Here is a 23,925-nt window from a genome sequence, read left to right on the forward strand (position 1 = left end):
CTCGATAGCCACATGCGTTTTCTCGCACAAAGCATGTAATTATTTTTTTTAAATATGTTTATTTACTTTTTCTTCTCTTGTTTGTATGTCACCATTTTTTTTTTTTTTTTTTTTTTTAAGTGTAAAATAAAAGTTATTGCTGTGTTCCATTGTTGGAATTTACTTCAAATTGTTAAAGAAGTATCTCAAGATTCTCAAACCATCATTTATCACAAGTCACCAAACATGATCAATATGTGAAAAAAAGGTGTTTTAGTAATTTAAAATGCAATTTTTAATTATTAAATAAGTATTACACTATGCATTAAAAAGTAAAACACTTTCATTCTTGCCAATTTTTATTTATTTATTATTTTTTGGGGAGAGGTTCTGTTTTTTTCTTCAAGTGCACAGTCATCTGTTTTTTCAAACAGTTTTTCATTTTATTTATTATAGATGAATCATTATAATTGATATATTGTTCGTTTAATTTAATATAGAATATATATGTGGAAAATGTTTTCATTGTTACAGTTCTTATACTGATATGTCTCTCAATACTGCTAATCAATGCAATTATCTGCGAGAAGCATGCATGCCTAGTATGAAATAAGAAGAATATAAAAAAAAATTGGTTTTTCTGAATAAGAGTAATTTTCTTATTTATTTATTTTTTTTTTTAAAGTTAAAACAGGTCGATGTGTACATGGAGAGTAGTGCCAAGTTGCTATGCAATGCCAAGAAATTTACAGTTCTCTGACTTTTCTTTTTAAAGTTAAATTGGGCTACTGTGCACGTGGGCCAAGAAAATAGAAAATTATGGGTTTTATTGTGGATATGTTGCAATTAAAATTTACTTAATTTACTTTTATATTAATGCAAACTCTTGGTACACTTCGGTAATTCTTTACGAATAAAAAGATAAAAGCTACTTATCACATATAATTTGCTGGTTTTTGCATCTTTTTGTTAGAAACTATTGATATTTGTCGGTAAACGTTATTAATGCATGAAAAGAAAACATACTTTAACAATTTAAAATACAGATTAGAACTATTATATAAGAATTAGATGATACATAAAAAAAAAAAAAAAAAAAAAAAACTGAAAGGTTTTAGATTTTAAATTATGTCTAAAGGGGAATTTTTTTTTAACATTTTGTGTGTTACCTTTATTTATTAAATATCATGTTCTTCACACTTAAACCATAAAATTAAATTCAAGAACAATATTGCAAAATAATTTTAAAATGAGCTTGTGTTTAGAATTTCCGATACACAGTCTTGCGCGCTGGAGATAAATATGTTTTTTCCTGTACAATGTTGCCATTGCTCCTTTTGAAATCCTTGAGTGTGTTAGTCAAAAATTCATTGAAGTTTTACAAAATATGAAATTGATAATAAAACAAATTCCAAATTTCTGCTTCCAGATGCCCATATTCGCAGGAGGATTACGTTATTCAGAATTTTGTGGCTGTAGGTACCGTTGTTTTATCACAATGCGAGGGACATACATACATTTATGCAGATTCTTCATTCTTTAATTTCTTTAAATATAATACATGGTGATAATATTTGGTGGCAACAATTTGAAAAGTGAAACAATGCTTGTAGTAAATCAACACTAAATGCCAAAATGAAATTAATAGTCCTTCTGGGCAAATTGCCCGTTTGGACTAAAAACTTACATTCTTCTTGAAATCTTTCTTTAATTTTTTTTTTACTTGTGTTATTCTTCTTCCAAAGTACACAGTGATGTGTTTTTGCTTTAAAAAAAAGTTAGAGAATTGTGGCTTTGTGCAACCCTCGGCAACAGCAGCTATCTACAAAATGCATTTCCTCATTGTTCCCTTTGGAAAATTTTCTGAAAAATTCTGTATTACTGCAGAAATTTTACTGCAGTTTCTTCCATTGCTGTCAACTACAAACTCGTATTTTAAAAGTAAGTTTAAGGTAAAAAATATCATGATTTGTTTTTAAAAACTGTTGGAACTTTGAATGCAATGAAAAAGAACACATACAGAAATGGCAGCAATGCTTGACTGAAAGATTGTTATGAACATGATTGCTTAATTGAGTTTAGCACGTTCTGAAAATTTAGCAACTGCTACTAAGATTGTTGCATTAATATGCATCCACCTTAGCAGTTACTATATCTTAGTTAATTTATTACTGTTTGTAAAATTTTGAATTTTTCATTATACTTAATTTATAATTTTTATTATGGATGTTTTTAACATTTTTAATTTTGTTACTTCGTTGCTGTTTTATGCAATTTTCAGCGTGCCATCATTTAAAAAAAAATGACTACTATTTCTTACATGTTAGCTTGGCAGAAAAATAGTCATCAAAGATTGGCGACTTTGTGAGAACACACTAACACTGAGTGGATAACGTGAAAGTGTACCCCCTTTTCTTTATTTGCCAACTAGATTTAAAATCTTCCACCTATCTGAGATATTCTATATCTGTTTTTATGTTACCGTATTCCCTTTTATATTTGGATACTTCTAAAAGAATGAAATGTAATCCAGAGAAATTATTAGACTTATGTGTGTGGGGGGGAGGCATAATTCAGTAAGTGAGGGTAAAGAACATACAAGCAGAGTCATATATTGCATTGTATGAATGAAACATTTTACTTTTAACATTGAGTAATTAATTGGGGAAGCAATGAAATGACATATAAGTGAGAAATATATAAAATTTTAACTACAGAAGTACTAATTCTTATGCTTACTACTCTTGTTATTATTTTATCCACTAAAATAGCCCATTTAATTACATTTTTTTTTTTTTTTTTTTTCATTTTAACATATAGGAACATTTTCCAGAATTTTCCTGATTAACATTTCTATAGAGCGATTTTCTGTTTGTATTGATATCACGTTACATGAATCTCTTTGATGAAACAGATATTGTGTTATAATGGATAAAATCAGCTCTAAAGAACCGGTATGTTTTCTCCCTTTTTCATATTTTCATTAAATTTTAGTGTTCATGGTATGTAATATTTTTCTAAAAGTTTTTTTCTTCTTTGTTGTTATGTCACTGTATTTTTCAAAATAACTACGTCCTATGGTTCAGGTTTATAGTATGACTAAATATGAAAGCTGTTTACCTTGAGGATTCAGGATAACAAATCAGCAGTGCTTCCTTTAAGTGCATATAGTAAATTTGTACCGAAATTATTAAAGAAGTGCAAAATGTTTCTAGCAACCTTAAGAAATTTTAAATATGAAACTACAACTAATGCTATAAACTACATATAAAAACTTTATATCAATGTTGTGATTTCTGTGCCAGTTGTTCAGATTATTCCTAATTGTATATGTTACATCAAACTAATAAAAAAAGGCAAAATATCACAAATTTTGCATGAAATTCAGATTTCAAAATCAGCTGTGTTGTGAGAAGTGAAATAATCCCAGTTTTGTGCCAAATATTAATCCAAGATGAGGTTTGGCTCTAAAGTTTTTATAAAAACAGCGTTTTAAGGAATTGTGCTAATTTTTCTCTGCCAAGTTAACTATAAAGTTGTCTCCCATAAAAAGTGAAATAACAGTAGAATCCGAATTATTCAAGTTTTGATTAACCAAGGTTCTATGTTATGCAAGCTCAATGCAATAATAATAATAATAATAATAATAATAATAATAATAATAATAAGGTTGTTAAAATAGCCTTGCTCGAAAGATAAACAATCTGTAGACTTGGATTTTAGCAATAATTCAAAGATAAAAACTCCACCATTATTATGTTTGAGCTCAACAGCCTTGATTTTTTGCTTAGAGTGAAAAAAATCAGTTAGTTTTTAGTTTTCACTCAGAAGCCACAGGATGTAACTTATTATGCAACAATAGATCATTATAAGCAATTTTGGCCTTCCCCCCCCATTCTAGTAACTGCTTGTTGAACAGTGGCTGGCAGAAGAAATTGTATGGTTTTATCACTAGAAAAAAAGCATGGTGCTATTAACAGGCTATATCATAGTAAACTGATTAAAAGGTGACTAGTTGTTTACGCATTGGCAAACTTACAGTTGGAGACTGGAGAAGGAAAAGGGAAGAAATTGAAAAAAAAAAAAAAAAAAAAAAAATGGTTGACTCAGTATGCATATGTGATTATAAGGTATAGGTGCAAAAGACCCCCCCCCAAAAAAAAGTTGAGATGGGAAAAAAAACAATGAAAGATAGCAACTGTTAACAGACATTAAAAGCATTGTTCTTATGGTTTCAGCATATAAGACAGCAGAAGTCCAGTATCTGGTCCAATATAAGGCTTTGGACTTTTTTAACATGGCAAACACAGTGAAGAGGCAGTTGCTAGCACAAGTTGGCTTAATTGCTGGGAAAAAACAATATGCATTGCAACAATTAAAGATTACAGGGGAGATTTTGTCAACTAACTCAGTGACTCCTTCTAAACAGACTAGGACCACAGCAAAATTATAGCTGGGACGAAACATATCTGAATTTTAAAGTGTCTATGCAATATGCAATTTTGCTACGTCTATGCAATATGCCGGCAGGAAAATAAAGCAGCACAATAAAACAGAAAGCTATTACTTGATTTCTATAAAAATGTGTGATATTTTATGCATACTCTATAGCACTTCATTTGTAGTGCATGTACGTGTTTTCAAGTACATAGTGTATTTAGTACCATGTATATATCTGTACATTTGAACCAGCATAATCGGGATTCTTTTGTATATATTGGAATGAAAATAAGCATTTAAACATATTTTAGAAATGTAAATTGGATGAACAGTATAGTAGTATAAATAAAGTATCAGACAGAGGTAAAACATTTAATATATAATCAAATTCAAGAGTTTAAAACTTCATTCTTGATTAGTTAATAAAAAAATTATCTTTGGGACTTAAAAACATAATTTTTAATTTGAATAATTAACAGTGCCCTTTCCCATTTAACCTAGAAAATCCTGAAAAACCAGGAAAATAAAAAAAGTCAAAAACTGAAATTTCATCAAAAATGTCAGGGGAGTTTTAAAAAAAAAAGTACTGGTTAGTTGACTCAAATAAGCATTAGTTTAGAAGCTCATAGTATCAGTTAGCAATAGTAATAAATAAGCAATAGTTTAGAAGCTATATATTCATTTTTTAAGTAATACACAAATAAAAATGCTACTTTTAAATGCAAAAATCAATACAAATAATTAGAAATGCATAAATACAAATTATTCTATCAATAATAACTTATTAAATTTTTAATTCTATTAAATTCTTCTCAGTTTTACAAAACAAAAGTAAAAGGGCTATTTTTATGAGTAGTTTGGCAGTGTACATCGGGAATATCATGTATGGCCAAAAAATAGGTGTCATTTCTATTAACTGATCAAAATAATGCAGATGCATTTGTGGTTTACTACTCTGCATGTTGTGTAGAATGTAACACGATTCAGTTATTTGAATATTAGGACCTTTGCAGGATTGACAAGAACTTTATCAGTCCTGCTAAAAATACTGCAGACAGCATTAAAAAAATGATTAAAACTAACAATTTTAATGGCTTAGTAAAAAGTAATTAACTAATTGAAAGCAGTTGATCACAGACTACATCATAATCTAAAATTTCTTTTGCAGAATCTAAGATTTTTTTTACAGAGTTTGATATTTATTTTTAAAAACCCAACTTTTTTTTTTCCTTGGTTTTTAATATGCATATTTCCTGTAGATATTTTCAAGATCCCATTCACAATAATAAATATGATAAATTATTGTAATTTTGTTTTTTATTGCATTGTATTTTGTAATAAATTTATAAAAATATTCAGTTACTCATACTTAATTTGATAACTAATTCCTGTATTTGGTCAGGGAAATTAAAAGTTGAATTTTGGTAAGAATCATGTACTTTTTTTTTTTTTTCCCTGGCACTTCTGCATGTTGAAATTTGTGTACTTTCATTATGTATTCTTTCTGTCTTGCAAAAAGATGATAAATTAAAAACAATTGTTATCGAGTCCTTCCCTCTCATTCTAAAGATAGCAATGTATTTTTAATAGGTTTAAAAATGTGTCATAAAATTCAGATGTTTTGTACCACAAAATAAAAACTTTTATCTTGCTTTTGTTTAAGTTTGTTTGAAAATGTGCAAAATTATAAATTCAATTTTTTTGCAATTTCACACAATACGGTCTCCATGAGGCATATGAATGTTGGTGGCACTTTACACAAACCAAATGGCATCACCTTGAGTTGTCAGCTTCCTTGTTCAGTAGTAAATGCTGTATTTTCTTGGTTGTTGGTGTATCTTTACCTGCCATTGCACACTTTCAAAAACCACTTGCTTCCAGAAAGAGTGTCATGAATTTTAGGAAGAGTAGGTGTCTTTGTTATGTTATTTAACCAGTGATAGTCAACATCAAATCCGTTTGAACCATCTTTCTGATCGGGGTGATGCGAGATGCCCAAGGACTTGCTGAAGGCTCAATAACATTGTTTTCTTGCATGTTCTTTAGAATTTTTCCCACCACTTCCTATTTAGCAGTTGGTAGGCATAGTAGGTTGCTTGGGTAGTGAATGATCCCCATATCAATTCTGTGTTGTACCAAACTTGTTTGACCTATATCAGAATAGATACTGGAGAAAATATCTTGAAATTCTTGAATGATATTGTTGCGTGCATACCGGTTCGTTATGAAATGAATGCACAAGTCCGATGAAAAATGGACAAAATTTTATTATTATCACAATAAAGATGCTTACATTTTCAGTAATACAATATCTCACAGTAGTTATCTTTTAAATACTCAAATGTCCAATAGAACGTAATTCAAAACAGCTAAAGAACGCTAATCCGCGAATTCGCTACAATCAACAAGAGCAGTTTTCTAAACAACAACAAACTAAGCAACTACTACAAACTGAGATGTTTTCCTCCTTTTATAAGATTTTAAAATCACGCGCTAGAATTTTCCAGTACTTTCTCGAAATCAAAAAGAGATATTTATTTATTTAATGCACGCGCTCTTGTGTTTTCAATTTTCTGGCTTAGCTTTCTTTTAATATTCGTCATGCGCTGCACTGCGCGAGAAATAAAACCATTTAATTTATAATTGAACTAACATTAGCTTTTTAAATACCAAATTCGTAACAATATTTTCTCCAGCAACCTCTCTTTATTGCTTAGTTGTGCAGTCTGCAATAGTCCTGATATTAGGCTTTCTGAAGACACAGAGACTGAAGCACTATTGGATCATTTAACACAAGTCGCTGGGGTACATGCTGCAACCACTTCACCTTTCCACTTACATTGGTAACTGTCACCAGGATGATGGTTGTCAATAGTTGACTAGTACTGTGGTTACTAGAACCCCTTTCAGCCTTTTACATTTCTTAAGATAATTAATAATTCCATTCTGCCATACCGGAAATTTCTTTTTTCAGCTATGGATCCAGGAAGCAAAATATCTGTTCTTGATGTTATTGTGATTTGATCTTGAGCTAATGCAGTTCATTATTTTTAAAATTCATGGAAAAATTATATTTCCTTAGAAAGTCTAATGCGAATATGCAAGGATCCATAATATCTACTACACATGTCATGTGATGGTATGCAGCACTCTTAAATGTGATATTAAAGCTTAACTTTCCATCAATTTCGATTTTATCCCAGTCTGGAGGAATGCTAGGTGGCATCCAGATGAGTTTACCTTTCAACTGTTGAGCTAAATCTTTCTGGGTGATGGTAATACTTGCTCCAGATCGATGATCGTATTGCAAGGAACTTCATTTGTATGTCCCATGATGAAGAGACCATTACTGCCGCCACTTATTGCAAAAGTCTGAAGTAATTTCTGGATGATGGTAATACTTGCTCCAGTATCAATGGTCATATTGCAAGGAACTTAATTTATATGTCCCATGATGAAAAAACCATTATTGCCGCCACTCATTGCAGAAGTGTGAAGTACTTTAAAATGAAGCTTCCCAATATCTGGCGACCTCCACCAGTGAGATGGCCACTAATTAGTTTCCTTCCTCTTTGCTGGGAATAGTTTGTATCCTGTACAGTCTACACAGTCTTAGCTCCTGTATATTAGGGTGTTCTGTTTGACAGTAATTTTTTTTTTTATTTTTTTATTAGCTGTCATCTCTAGGCAAAACAATATGCTTGCAAATTGAAATGAAGACATGAAGCATTTAAGAGGACTATAAAAATAAGCTCATTGAGAAAGAACTGGAATAAGTTCAGAAGCAGCAATAAAAGGTGACTGTGGAGAAAGTATCTTCAAAGAACAAGGAGGGAATAGAACATAAACCTAACTCTTTGATTCGAAAAATTTATGCTAAGTGGGGTAGGAGCAAAGCGTCATGAGAGGATATTGCTCTGAAAAAGCTGTAGAATGGTACAGCATGAGCATTTTCAATGATAATGCATTGTCTCATCTTTGGAAATTTCTAAATGAGGCAACAACAAATCACATTGAACAAATTTTGAGTGAAGCAGAAGCCCAATGAATCTAGAAGTGACGAGTGACACTAAACAAAGAAAACATACACCATAAACTCAGTTGATTACCTTATGTTTTTATGGAAAGGGAATCCTCATTGAAATAACAACATTGCTTCCTTTTCTCATCCTAATTACTTTCTAAAATTCCATTCATTTTTCTTTGTATGGGTATAGCAAAATTAAATCCAGTTTTTATTTTATCTACTCAACATTACGTTCCACCCCCTCTAAATTTAATGATTTCCATTTGTTTCATGTCACAAAAGTATTGAGTTGTAACACTAACAAAACTATTGCACACAAAATGTTGTTGTAAAGGTACACTCTGGTTAAAAATCCAACCCTGAGAAGAATCACCAGGCAATGTGCTGGCAACTGAAAATTTTATGAAAATTTATTTATCTGACAACTCATAAATGGCTGCTTGCATTATTCCAGCATGGAATTCGGCTTTTGAAATTCTCTGGCCATCTTTCTGGCTGCTGCTTATTAACATTTCTTAGGTGAAGGTAGTTTTTTCCAAATTTGTGCAATTGTGTGGTGTTTTTTCTGGTGCAAAGTCAAAATAGGTCGATATATACATGCAAGAACAGTGGGAAAGTAGCTTATCAGCTGTTCTTAGGTGATTGTGATAATTGCTTTTTCCGAATTTGTGCAATTCTCCAATGTTTTTTTAACAGGTCAGCGTTTACATGCAAGAAGAGTGGGGGAAAAGGTAAATGTTTTATTGGCGACTATATTTCACATTTTAGGTTAGTGAAACATTAGTTGCCAGCGATTGACAATTTTGTGGGAGGTTTAGTGTATAAGCTGAGAGTACCACTTTAAATTTTAAATAAGCAAACATCTGTGGTCCAGGAATAGATTTATCCGATTTTACATCGGTTACTGTTCCGAAAATAATTTGTTTACAAATATGTCAGATGAAGAGCATCTTTCAGGAATGATTTAAATTTATGAACCAAGGCTTCACTGTATGTGGGACATTTAAAAAGATAATGCATAAGGTAATAATGCAATAATGTGCATGGCAGAAGTACAGGGTGGTTGATGCAACTAGAGTAAATTTATGTTCTTAACAGTTAAATGCTAGAGGCAGCAGCAATATGCTGAGTTCTTTTTTGTACATCTGTTTTTAAGTGATGAATGTTTGAATTTGAGACTTATGGTGCTTTTAAGTATGTGCTTTTGGGACAGTGGACAGTAATACAGTCTGATGTTGGCCTTATCATTTTTATGAAGGTTTTTCTCAACATACAGAATGTCCAGTGGCCAAGAAAACCAAATTTATGAACCAAGCATCAACAGATGAACAAAGTGTGATGATCAACAGATGAACAAAGCATCAACAGATGAACAAAGCATCAACAGATGAACAAAGTGTGAAATTTGTGATAGATCCTTGAGAATGAACATACAGTAGTATACAGGAAGGTATTATAAGCTGTTTCATCAACATCAGTATAATATAATTTGATAGAAATTTGTAAAAAGGAAGTGTTTATGTCCAGTAAGCCCTTCCCTCTTGACTTTGAACAGAAGCAGAAATGCCTGATTGTTGCAGTGTTCCTGAAACAAAAATTGACATTAAAGATGAAACTTTTCTGTCTCAAATAATCATCACTGAGTGTGTGGGAATTAGAGACTTTAAACTGAAATTGAAATTGCAGGCAAGTGGAAACTTCCAAGCTCTACAAGATCCAAAACATTATTAACTAGTTCAAACATGAATGAATGCAAAAGTTGTGCAGAAAACTGCACAAAAACTAGTATGGTTTGCTTAGAGTTGGACAACTCGTTTTGCATAATGCAGCATGTCTGAACCTGAAAAAAGTTTTGACTAATTTGCTGATCAAGTATGATTAGAATTATTGCCTTTCTTACTGTACCATACAGATATAAGTCCATTCGATTATCAGCATCTTTTCTAAGCTGGAAAAACTACTTTAGGGTAAAATTTTTCCTTCCTGGGGAGGTTTCTTCGGTAATTACCCAAAAATTTAATAAAAGTGGTACACTATATAAGACTTTTTTAATTTAAATTTTGTGATGGAAGAAGATTAACATAGAAAAATTGTAAGAAGAAGCAATAAAGAAAACCAGTAAGAAGTAAAAGTTAGTGTACATTGTTTTTTTAAATGAGTTTTATAAATAGTCTTAAACGTAATATTAGGATTTTTTTTTGGGGGGGGGGTGCGTGTGTAAAATATTTCATTACAGCAATACTGATTGTCAATCATTAGTAGTTTTTGAGCTTTTATGTTTTATGTCTATTTATTCAATTTATCACAGAAGTGGTCATTTTAATTTTTTTGTCATAGATCTCTCCTCAATATGAATGTGACTACTGTCAGATGAAGTTTAGAAGTAAGAGAGTTATGTCAAGGCATATTTTATCCCATACAAGTATGGCCATTTTATTAATGCTTCTTTTAATAAATGAAGTGTATTTATTACAAAAAGTAAAAACCACTATCATTATCTTGTCATTTATCAGTGATCTCGTATATCAGTTACTTTGTGTAGGTATTTTTGGTAAAATTTGATTGGATGGGATCTGATTTGATTGGTAAGATGTAACTTGTAAATGTGTTAAATTGAAAAATAATACAGTACAAAGTCTGTAATCTGGACTCGTCGGGACTTCGGCGATTCCGAATTAGGGTTTTTTCCGGATTATAGATCATCAATTTAAATCTTGTAAGATGGCATGCAGAAATTATACAATTAAAAATATGAAACTGTAATTTATGAAATAAAGAGCAATTATGATCTAAATGGTATGAAATTTTACAAAAAAAAAAAAAAAAAAAAAAAAACTTAAATGGCTTATTCACCAATAAAGGCTGCAATTGGCTAGTCAGTCCACCAGGAATGACAGCTATCTGGGTTTTTAATTCTCTCGCTTTATTCTTTATGGTTTGAGTTCTATGGGCGCTAAACTGATCCAAAACCAAAAGAGAGGGTTTTCTTAAGAGTCCACCAGGTCGCCTCGCCCATATGTTCTGTAACCGCAGTTTCATTCCATCTTTGTCCATCCAGCTTTTTGGATGAACATGAACAATTACACCCGTTGGAAGTTTTTCTTTCGGATGAGTTTTTCTTTTGAATATGAAAAACGGCGGTAGTTTTGTGCCATCAGCACAACGTGTTAGAACTACCGTATATTGGGTTTTTATGGTTATTGATTTCGACCCTTTAATACTCACAGTCTTGTTGGATGGTACATCAAATGTGAGTGGAATTTCATCCATATTTCGTATTTGACCGAACTCAAAATAAGTTTTCTTGCGTGTATTTATAACAAATCTATAAAATGCTAGTATTTTTTCTTCATAATCTGCTGGCATTTTCTGTGCAATAGTTGTTTCTGTTTGCATTGATAAGCCTTGCCTTTTCATGAACCTGTAGCACCAGTCCTCAGACCCTGAAAAGTTCTGATTCCCATAATTTTCTGCAAATCCTTTGGCCTCATTGATTATCATTTTGGTTGAAACACTTATCCCAGATTTCCTCTTATCTATCACCCACATTTTTACGGCATTTTCAATTTCAGGTCAAGATGGAGCTGGGCATCGAAGGTTATGTTTTTGTTTTTTAGCAGTGTTCAGTTGATCTTCCTGCAGTCGCCAAGTACGTTTCATTTTTTTGGTAGGTGGTGGACCGAAATGCCTTGCTGCTGCTCTGTTTCCATGCACTTTGGCGTAGTTTAACACTCCTAGTTTATATTGAATTGTATAGCTTAATCTCTTGTTTCCTGTAGTCATATTTTCCATGATATTTATTTCAAACAAATAGTTTTAAGCATCGATACCGACACGTTTATACAGAGTAGCACCGATACCGAAATGTGTGTCTGCTGAGTCAAAGAAAGTCTAGAAGGAAAGGCTCCATAGACGTAATGTGACCGTCAAACCTGTTCGAACTTTGACATCAGCTTCAAGCTTTGACGCTTTTTGGCGACAGATGTTTCACGCATGCGCAATATAATTATGGCAGATGTAGAAAACGTTATGTGTGTCTAGACCTTTATCCGGGCTAAAATAGCATTCAGTATTGAAAGTTAACGTGTGTCCTTCACGTATAAGACGCAGGCAACTTTTTTGAGACCAAATTTAGGAAAAAAAGTGCGTCTTATATGCCGTCAAATACGGTAAGTAATGTGGCATGAAATGATTTTCTCAATTTTTGGGGGCTAAATTGGTTTGCAGTACAACTAATTTTTTCCAGCTTACCCATCAATGTGAATGACCCTTCTGTTTTCATTCAAAACTCACAACTAATAATGTTTACTACCTTTATTCCTGCAGCTGACATGTGACTTGACGTTGGTAAATTATGTAGAATTTTAGCTTTTACAGCCAGCATTGGATTTCTACGCACTTTCAGTATAATTTGAGTTAAGCGATTATGCATTCTGTCACGTAAATTTATTAATTTAGAATGTACTTTTAATTTATTGGTAAGTATAAAAAAATGCTTTACTGAAGTAGGTGCTTGATTCACTTTTCAAACTGTTGCCACTAAATATTATTGCCATGTATTATATTTAAATAAACTAAATAATGAAGAATCTCCATGAATGTTTCTTGCATTGTGAAAAAGTAATGGTACCTAGAGCCATCAAAATTTGAATAACATAGTCCTTCAACTGAACATGGGCACTTCTAAGCCCTAATTTTGAATTTTTTTTATTACCTATTTCATATTTTGTAAAACTTAAACAAACTTTTAATTAACGAACTGAACGATTTCAAAGCGAGCAATGGCAACACTACAAAAAAAAAAAAAACATTTTTGTCTCCAGCATGCGAGAATGTGTATCGTAAATTCTAAAGATATGCTGTTTTAAAATATTTTGTGATATTGCTGTTGAATTCAGTTTTATGTGTTTATGTGCGAAGAACATGATATTTAATAAATAAAGGTAATTAATGCACAAAACGTTAAAAAATGCACTTCTGTGTGTAATATAAAAATCTGAAAGCTTTCAGCAGATTTTTTTTTTTTTTTTTAATTTGACTTTCAGTATGATATATATTTATCACTGTTTTATCTCTTTAAAGGGTATTTTAAATGAAATGTTCATAATTTAAATTCATATTACGCTTTTCATTATATACGAAATTTACCCAAATCACACAGTGGCTTTTCACAAATTTTGGATGATATATTTAACTGAACAGTTTGCTTGGAAAATAGCTTTATATGTCATATTTTCCAAGATCTGATGTATGTATATAATTTGAAAAGAATAACGTATCAAAAAATAGCCAAGGTTGAAGGAATTCCTAAAAATTTGCAAATAGTTTAATATTCTAAAAAAGATTATTAGTTGAGAAAAATTGAAAGTTATAGAATTGTCATGAAATTAGAAGGAAAAAAAGAATTGTATTCTTAAAAAGAAGAGAAATGTTCTTGTTTAGGAAATCTGCCACAAGTGTGAAAATTAATATCTTAATTTAACATTTAGTACCATATGATATAAATTATTGTGAAATTACCAGATGTGCTTATCAATTTTAAATGAAGATGAGTGCATTTAGGATGGGACGTTTGCAAGAACAATATTCTTAAAATTCAGAAATGAAATTATCACTGCTACTAAGAGTTCTGTTTTAAATTTTTTAGTCTCGATTCCGTTTCGATTAATCGTTCAAGAACTAAAGGAGGCTACTAAAATAAACCATAAAAATAATTTACCTGTTTTTTGATTAAATAGTATCTCCCCTCCCTTTTTTTAAATATTGAAAAATATGTATAATTAATCTTAGCCATATAATGATAAAATTAGTTGTTAAGAAATTTCAAATGTTATTTTTAATTTTCACATCTACACACACACAAAATGATAAATAAACAAATAAATATTCATATAGGCGATTATCACTGTCTGGTTATTTTTAAGGACTTTTATCACATGTGCTTTCACCCAGTGGGCTTTTGTTTGGTGATTAGTAAAAATGGAAATCAGAGTTAGAACTACATTTCTTACTATTTCTGAAATTTCATTGAATGTTCTTGTCTCATTCAGTCCACATATTTTTAGTAAACTACTTTTTCATCTTTAATGCTAATTAAAACCAAATGTCATTCAACGTTGAAACATGCTGAAGATGCTTTATGTCCAGCAGTGTCAAATATCGCACCACCATTTAATTTCTTATGCAGCAGAAAACAAGCATATCTGTCTCATTCGAATTTTCTTTAATTTTTGTTTGCTTTTAAGCTACTTCTAAATAAACATAAAATTACTTCTTTTTATATGTATATTGTTTACCAAAGAAGTAAATTATTTATGGGAGGACATTTATTTTTATACTTTTATTTTATATTTAATATCTGGGGTAGTGAAAAAAAACTCAGCGATAAAAAGGGGTCACAGTTTAAAAATGTCTAAGAAGCTCTGCTCTAGACAGTTAGTGTGAGGGGACAATACCTGTAAAATCTCATAATGAAGTTCTGGTGTCCTTTACACTTTTACCTGCCACCTGCCTGAGCTTTCATTCAGGTATGAAAAAATATTAACTTTATTTCTCTGGAAAAACACTTTTTTGATTAACAATGATTGTAAATATTGGGAAGACATCAGAATAGGCATTTCTAATGTCAAAACTATGAATTATTTGGAATATGCATTAATTTTTAAGCAGAATAATTTTTTTAATAGATAGAAATAAAGAATCAAGTGTTATTCAAACACAGGTAAAGAAATGCTTTCAGAATTTTGTCTTAGGCACAGCTATTCCTCAAATGAAAATATCCTTTTCTGTAGCATTTGATATGTGAATTAAAAATGAGAGTAAAATCTTAAAGTGTATATTTAGGCTATGAATCTTCAGCTAAATTTTGTAATTTTATGTCTTCACAGTAAATTTTTTATTTGAACAATTTTTTATTGGGATGGAATCCTTTCAGATAATATGTTTTTGAAAATTTTGATTGAAATGATGAAATGAAATGAAAAATGAGAGTAAAATCTTAAAGTGTATATTTAGGCTATGAATCTTCAGCTAAATTTTGTAATTTTATTTCTTCACAGTAAATTTTTTATTTGAACAATTTTTTATTGGGATGGAATCCTTTCAGATAATATGTTTTTGAAATTTTTTGATTTGATTTGTTATTTTTTACAATTAAAGATAGAAATAATTATTGACACCATTTAAACAAAAACTTGCATTAAATATAGAGTCAAAAGTCGTTAATTCGGACACCCATAATCCGGAATGATCTACAATCCAGACCTCAAAGCTACAAACTTTCTGCGCATGCATCGCGTTGACCTTTACGCGTAAGACCTTTACGGCTGCGAATATGCTTGTCCACGTGCGCAAAATACGTTTACGAGTGCGCGTTTAATGTATAACGGACGGTATAAGCTAAGCTAAAATTATCTAATTATTTATTTCAGTTAATGTTGCAGATTGCATTGTTCCTTAATCTTTGAATTGGATCCGGCTTATTATTTTTTGCAGACTGTTAGAGCAATTTTATAAAAGTAAGCTTGAACTTTTGATTATGTCAAATAGAATTTCTGATATATATTTATTAATATGTAAAGGATCTACAAAGCGAAAGTATGTTTCGAAGTTCATTAAACAAAAAGTGGAATTGCTACAAAAAATGGATAAAGGCATATCCTTTGTTTATCTAAACTTTAACGTTTGTTTAACTAAATTTTGTTTATCTTTAACGCTGCGGTGTGCAATGAATTGGAAGTTGATCTGTCAGCACTATCCTTATCTTCAGGGCAGATGTTTTTATTTTATTTGGCTTATAATTCCTTACTAAATGTAGTATTTCATCTCGATGTACTCCGTCTTTGATATGATTTAAATCAAATTCCTCGTCATTATAATTCGCTTCCGATAGCGAATAAAATGACAGAGGTTATTGAAAACGAAAAAATTTCGATTGACAAATTAGTCGGTAGACACAGCAATTATAGGAGTTGAACAGCAGAACTTTGTAACTGAACAAGAAATTATGTCTACTTATAGAATTAAAGAGAATGTATTATCACATAAAAAACGAAGCAACTTAAACAACTTACATTGAAAGAAATGTTTAATAAAGTAAACAAATAAATATCAAGCTTTTTTTTTCGTAAATTTTGATACCCTTTAGATCATAATTGTTCTTTAATTCATAAATTACGGTTTCATATTTTTAATTTTATAATTTCTGCATGCCATCTTACCAGATTTAAACTGATCTATAACCCGGAAAAATCGATAATCCGGAATCGCCCAAGTCCCGACGAATCCGGATTAACGACTTTTGACTGTATATTGAGATGCCTGCATTACAGTATATTCACATATCTGAATTCAAATAAAATGTCTTAATTTTTAAATCACCTCATTAAAAATACTCAATCTGTTTCTTGTTTTTCTGTAGTAAATTATTGACGTGACTAAAGCTTGCTTCCACCAGGTAAGAAGATGGAAAAGCCAGTTATATTGGTTTAATAACAACTTTTATTTTAGAATATTTCGTTCAGATGACTTGATCCAAAACTTGGTGTATCTCTCTGTCTTGAATAAGGTATGCTTGAAAAGCTTTCTTTAGTGCAATGAACTCTTGCATCATAATTGTAGTATATTTTTCCTCTATGTTTATTTTATATGATTTTTTCCTTGCTATATGATATAGCTTTATTTCAATAAACAATAAATTATCAATTTTATTAATAATTTTTAATCAACGAGATGTTTATTAAGCTGTTCAGTTACCATTGCATATTCAACTATTAGCCCCAATCGACCCCTTGGATAATCATTTACCGTAGTTAAAATTTCAGAGGCCCCCCCATACTGTCACTGCCGACCCCATTAGGAATCCGATTTATAGCAACATTTAACTACCGATTAATTTCCTTTTTTGTGTACTTTTTTTTCTTTTCTTTTTTTTTCTTTTTCTTTAATGTGGTGTTCTGTTTGCATGCAAAAATGCATTTTTTGACTAACAATGTAAATATTGGGACATCAGAATAGACATTTCTAATGTCAAAACTATGAATTATTTGGAATATGTATTAACTTTTAAGCAGAATAATTTTTTTTAAATTTAATCTGTTACCAGTTTTTAATGCATTATTATGTATCATGCTAAATGTGTAAACGAGTAAAAGCGTTTTTCCAGAGAAATAAAGTTAATATTTTTTCATACCTGAACGAAAGCTCAGGCAGATGGCAGGTAAAAGTGTAAAGGACATCAGAACTTCATTATGAGATTTTACAGGTATTGTCCCCTCACACTAACTGTCTAGAGCAGAGCTTCTTAGACATTTTTTAATTGTGACCCCTTTTTATCACTGAGTTTTTTTTCACTACCCCAGATATTAAATATAAAATAGAGATATACAATGAAGTGACAAAAGTCATGGGATATCTCCTAGTATTTTGTCAGTCCTCCTTTTGCCCAGCGAAGTGCAGCAACTCGACGTGGCATGGACTCAACAAGTCGTTGGAAGTCCCCTGCAGGAATATTGAGCCATGCTGCCTCTATAGGCGTCCATAATTGTGAAAGTGTTGACGGTGCAGGGTTTTGGGCACGAACCGACCTCTCAATGATGTCCCATAAATGTTCGATGGGATTCATGTTGGGCGATCTAGGTGGCCAGATCATTCACTGGAATTATCCAGAATGTTCTTCTAACCAATCGCGAACAATTGTGGCCCGGTGACATGGCGCATTGTCATCCATAAAAATCCCATTGTTGTTTGAGTACGTGAAGTCCATGAACGGCTGTAAGTGATCTCCAAGTAGCTGAAGGTATCCATTTTCAGTCAATGATCGGTTCAGTTGCATCAGAGGACCAAGTCCATGCCATGTAAAAACAGCCCAGACCATTATGGAACCACCACCAGCTTGAACAGTGCCTTGTTGACAACTTGGGTCCATGGCTTTGTGGGGTCTGCGCCACACTCGAACCCTACCATCAGCTCTTACCAACTGAAATCGTGACTCATCTGACCAAGCCACGGTTTTCCATTCGTTTAGGGACCAACCGATATGCTCACGAGCCCACGAGAGTCGCTGCTGGCAATGTCATGCTGTCAGTAAAGGCACTCGAGTCGGTCTTCTGCTGGCATAGCCCAAGGAAGACAAATTTCGCCGCACTGTCCTATCGGACACGTCCCACATTGATTTCTGCGGTTATTTGACACAGTGTTGCTTGTCTGTGAACATTGACAACTCTACGCAGACGTCGCTGGTCTCGGTCATTAAGTGCAGGTGGTCGGCCACTGCGCTGTCCATGGTGGGATGTTATGCCTGAAATTAGATACTCTCGGCACACTCTTGACACTGTGGATCTCGGAATGTTGAATTCTCTAACGATATTCGAAATGGAATGACCCATGCGTCTAGCTCCAACTACCATTCCGCATTCAAAGTCTGTTAATTCTCATCGTGCGGCCATAATCACGTCAAAGCCTCTTCACATGAATAACTTGAACACAAATGAAAGCCCTGCCAAAGCACTTCGCATTTATACATTTTCTACGTGACACTACTGCCATCTGTATATTTGCATATTGCTATCCCATGACTTTTGTCACTTCAGTGTAAAAATAAATGTCCTCCCATAAATAATTGACTTTTTTGTTAAACAATATACATATAAAAAGAAGTAATTTTATGTTTGTTTAGAAGTAGCTTAAAAGCAAACAGAAATTAAAGAAAATTCTAATGAGACAGATATGCTCGTTTTCTGCTGCATAAGAAATTAAATGGTGGTGCGATATTTGACACTGCTGGGCATAAAGCATCTTCAGCATGTTCCAACATTGAATGACATTTGGTTTTAATTAGCATTAAAGATGAAAAAGTAGTTTACTAAAAATATGTGGACTGAATGAGACAAGAACATTCAATGAAATTTCAGAAATAGTGAGAAATGTAGTTCTAACTCTGATTTCCATTTTTACTAATCACCAAACAAAAGCCCACTGGGTGAAAGCACATGTGATAAAAGTCCTTAAAAATAACCAGACAGTGATAATCGCCTATATGAATATTTATTTGTTTATTTATCATTTTGTGTGTGTGTAGATGTGAAAATTAAAAATAACATTTGAAATTTCTTAACAACTAATTTTATCATTATATGACTAAGATTAATTATACATATTTTTCAATATTTAAAAAAAGGGAGGGGAGATACTATTTAATCAAAAAACAGGTAAATTATTTTTATGGTTTATTTTAGTAGCCTCCTTTAGTTCTTGAACGATTAATCGAAACGGAATCGAGACTAAAAAATTTAAAACAGAACTCTTAGTAGCAGTGATAATTTCATTTCTGAATTTTAAGAATATTGTTCTTGCAAACGTCCCATCCTAAATGCACTCATCTTCATTTAAAATTGATAAGCACATCTGGTAATTTCACAATAATTTATATCATATGGTACTAAATGTTAAATTAAGATATTAATTTTCACACTTGTGGCAGATTTCCTAAACAAGAACATTTCTCTTCTTTTTAAGAATACAATTCTTTTTTTCCTTCTAATTTCATGACAATTCTATAACTTTCAATTTTTCTCAACTAATAATCTTTTTTAGAATATTAAACTATTTGCAAATTTTTAGGAATTCCTTCAACCTTGGCTATTTTTTGATACGTTATTCTTTTCAAATTATATACATACATCAGATCTTGGAAAATATGACATATAAAGCTATTTTCCAAGCAAACTGTTCAGTTAAATATATCATCCAAAATTTGTGAAAAGCCACTGTGTGATTTGGGTAAATTTCGTATATAATGAAAAGCGTAATATGAATTTAAATTATGAACATTTCATTTAAAATACCCTTTAAAGAGATAAAACAGTGATAAATATATATCATACTGAAAGTCAAATTAAAAAAAAAAAAAAAATCTGCTGAAAGCTTTCAGATTTTTATATTACACACAGAAGTGCATTTTTTAACGTTTTGTGCATTAATTACCTTTATTTATTAAATAAATTACCTTTATTTTTAAACTGTGACCCCTTTTTATCGCTGAGTTTTTTTTCACTACCCCAGATATTAAATATAAAATAAAAGTATAAAAATAAATGTCCTCCCATAAATAATTTACTTCTTTGGTAAACAATATACATATAAAAAGAAGTAATTTTATGTTTATTTAGAAGTAGCTTAAAAGCAAACAAAAATTAAAGAAAATTCGAATGAGACAGATATGCTTGTTTTCTGCTGCATAAGAAATTAAATGGTGGTGCGATATTTGACACTGCTGGACATAAAGCATCTTCAGCATGTTTCAACGTTGAATGACATTTGGTTTTAATTAGCATTAAAGCTGAAAAAGTAGTTTTCTAAAAATAAGTGGGCTGAATGAGACAAGAACATTCAGTGCCATTTCAGAAATAGTGAAAAATTTAGTTCTAACTCCAATCCAGAATTCATCAAGGATTTTTGTGAAAACTTAAGTTTTAATTTTAAATCTCTAGATAGCTGTACAAATTCTTTTTGCACTTTATATAACTGGTAATTAATCTCATTAATATCAATAAATATAATACCTTTAAAAGACTATCATTTATTTCCAGTTCTGTTGCAAAAAATCAGCAGTAATCTCATTAATGTAATTCTTTAAAAGTCTTAAGAATGCAATTTCTTTAAATTCAGATATCCAATTGAATTTTTGCGATCCCATTTGTGGTCGCAACCCATAGTTTAAGAAACTCTGGTCTAAAAAGACCCTTCGAGGCGGTCCTGTGAGTACCCTGTTGAACGAAAGTTGAAATCTTGAGGCACTGGGTGTTTAAACTGGTGCTTTACTGAATGGGATAGCAAGGCTCAGCGTATAGTTGATGACGTAACTGCAGTGGGGATGCTTTCATCCTTGCTAAATTTAATGGTCTGTAGATAATGTGTTCTTAAAAATCAATTTAATAGACTTACAAATAAACTGAATTTAAGGTTTCATATTTAATTCTCATTGTTTATAAATCTGGAAACTACCTTATTTTCATTAAAATATGGAACGCCAAGATTTTTATTTGTAGAATGTTTCTGGTATGAATAATTAGATTATCACTTCCATTAACAATTATCATTACTGTTTTATAAAATTTAATTGCTGAGAAACTCTTGTTAAGCAACTTAATGAATCAATTGAACTTATTTTACTGCCATTTTCTTTATACTGTATGGCCACTAAATACTGAACTGTGTGCTTACTGCAAGATTTCCTTTGTCTCTAAGGTAAAACTAATTGTCCCACACCTTCTCCAAGAATTTTGTCTGTGGGAAAGTTGTCAATTTGTATAGTAATTAAACTTTCCTGTCTTTCTCCCAAGCTTCCATAAGAGATTCATAAGTCTCCTGTTCTCTTCTAAACACATGTAATACATACTCTTCCTGATGGGGGTTCCTTGTTTTGTTTACTCAATTCCACATTCCTTTTCCCACCAGGATTTCTCTCATTGCTGGTCACTTCTGGCTTCCATGCATCTACCCTCACTATAGACTTTTCCTCCCTCCTAAACTCTGGGTTTCTTGCAGCACTTTGTGCAAGGTTTTTCATCCACTTCACCTATGCCCTGTAACTCACGTCCTAATATGGTGAATACTTCAAGAGGAAGGAACACATCCTATGCTATTGAATCTGCAACTGCACATAAAATCTCTTGATGTGTGACATTGGTGCTTTCTCCCACAGTGGTACTCAGAGGAATATTTACCAAAGAGCATGTAACATCTGAGCCAAAAATACCCTTCAAATATATAGTCAATTCTTCAATTTTGAGACTTTTAGTTAACATTTTCCTAACCTCTGTAATCTCTGCCCTTGAATCAATGAGAACCTTTACCTATTGTCCCATTTACACTAATAGAAACCCTTTTCAACGTACACAACTGGTAGTTTTTTACCTTCTCTGTCTTCCTCAAAGGGTTCACTTGAGTAACCATTGTCTTCTGAAATATCATTATCTTGAAATTTTCTTACACAGTTTACCATGTCTGTAATTTTCCCTCATTAAAGTTATATTGTCTGGAGCTTTTAATCTGGTGACAGTTCCTTTTAAAATTTGAAGCTGACCCATATACAAAAAGTTTTAAACCATTGGTTTTCAAGGGGGGGGCAGTAAGGAGAATGCTGAGGGGCAGTGAACTTGCTTTGGATGGCAGAGGGCAGACATGCTTGGGGCAGTGTGGGGGCGATTTTCGGATTTAATTTTAAAACTACCAAAAAATTTATTAAATCGATTATCCAGTTTACACCATTTATACCAGCAATAAAATGAACTTATGTGATGCCTCTCGTGCAGTTCTAAGAATGCTGAGAAGAATTTGCATTCTAGACAGGATGACTTTGAAGAACTCAATACTGTGGTTCTTCTCCGATCCCTACTAGCACAGTGCATGCATTCTTTCATATGAATGTTGGATTTAACCTGTGTTTCTTATGCTGCTTTTCGTTTGTTCCCTCCAGTTTCGATTTACTTTCATTGTTTATTTGGCCAGTTAGCTAGGTAATTGCGCTTATTAGTTCTTTATTGTGATCATGAATTATTAATTTTGAGGAATAGTTATCTTTCCCTCTTCATACTTTGCTGCGGCCAATGATGTCATTTAATAAAAAGAAGTGTCGTCAATGCAGTTTCACACACTTGAAGTTTGGATTTGTTCCTTCTCTGTGGAACTTGCAAATAGTCATGTGTTTACTTTGTAACAAAGTGTTATCTAATGAGGCAATGAAATCATATCATTTACAGGAGCATCTACAAAAAGTTCATCTTGACAAACAAAACAAAGATTTGAAGTGTTTCACAAACATCAGGGACAAGTGTCTGAAGGCACCATTTGTCTCAAGCTTATTAGCAACCTCATAAAAAATGCAATGATGGTTTGATATCAAAATTAAATGCTAAATCAGGGAAAGTTCATACCATTGTCAAAGAGTTGATGCTGCTGGTTGTCAAAGAAGTTTTAGAAAGGGTTTTACACCATCCAGCCACATTGAATGTTATAAAAAATGTCCCATTAAGCAATGATACAGTTGACAATGAATTGATGAGATAGCTTAAAATGTTGAAGCTTCCTTATGCAAACTTTTGGTACCCACCGAATTTTCACTTCAGGTTGATGCATCAACCTTGCCAAGTACTAATGAGGCTTTACTGTTGGTGTATGTCCAGTTTGTGAAGGAAGGAAAAATTATTCAAGAGATGCTTTTTGCAAAGACCTTGATTGCAGATACTAAAGCTGAATCTACTTTTAATACTATCAAAGGTTATTTTAATGGGAAAAATATTCCTCTTGCAAACATTATGCCTGTTGCCACTGACGGCACTCCTGCAGTGGTCGGTTGTCATCATGGATTCATTGTCCTTCTGAAGAAGTATCAACTATTTTAGCTGTTCACTTTGAGATTCATAGATAACATATAGTTGCAAAAAAAATCGGCGACCGTTTGCATCAGTCATTACAAAATG

The 23,925-nt window shown here is 31.9% G+C and overlaps 1 protein-coding gene across 2 annotated transcripts in view; it reads left to right on the forward strand.

The window, feature by feature from the left end:
• LOC118187482 (uncharacterized) overlaps positions 1-23,925 on the forward strand; it is a 70,627-nt gene that overhangs the window by 35,942 nt on the left and 10,760 nt on the right. For both annotated transcript variants that reach the window (XM_035357719.2, XM_035357718.2), the window contains exons 2-3: positions 2,800-2,933; positions 10,784-10,868. In XM_035357719.2, the coding sequence (XP_035213610.1) occupies positions 2,907-2,933; positions 10,784-10,868 (112 nt within the window). In that variant the 5' untranslated portion in view covers positions 2,800-2,906. The remainder of the gene's footprint in view (positions 1-2,799; positions 2,934-10,783; positions 10,869-23,925) is intronic.

This window comes from Stegodyphus dumicola, chromosome 1 (assembly GCF_044657685.1).
Source record: "Stegodyphus dumicola isolate Sdum_Otavi_A_Nest chromosome 1, ASM4465768v1".
Classification (NCBI taxonomy): Eukaryota; Metazoa; Arthropoda; class Arachnida; order Araneae; family Eresidae; genus Stegodyphus; species Stegodyphus dumicola.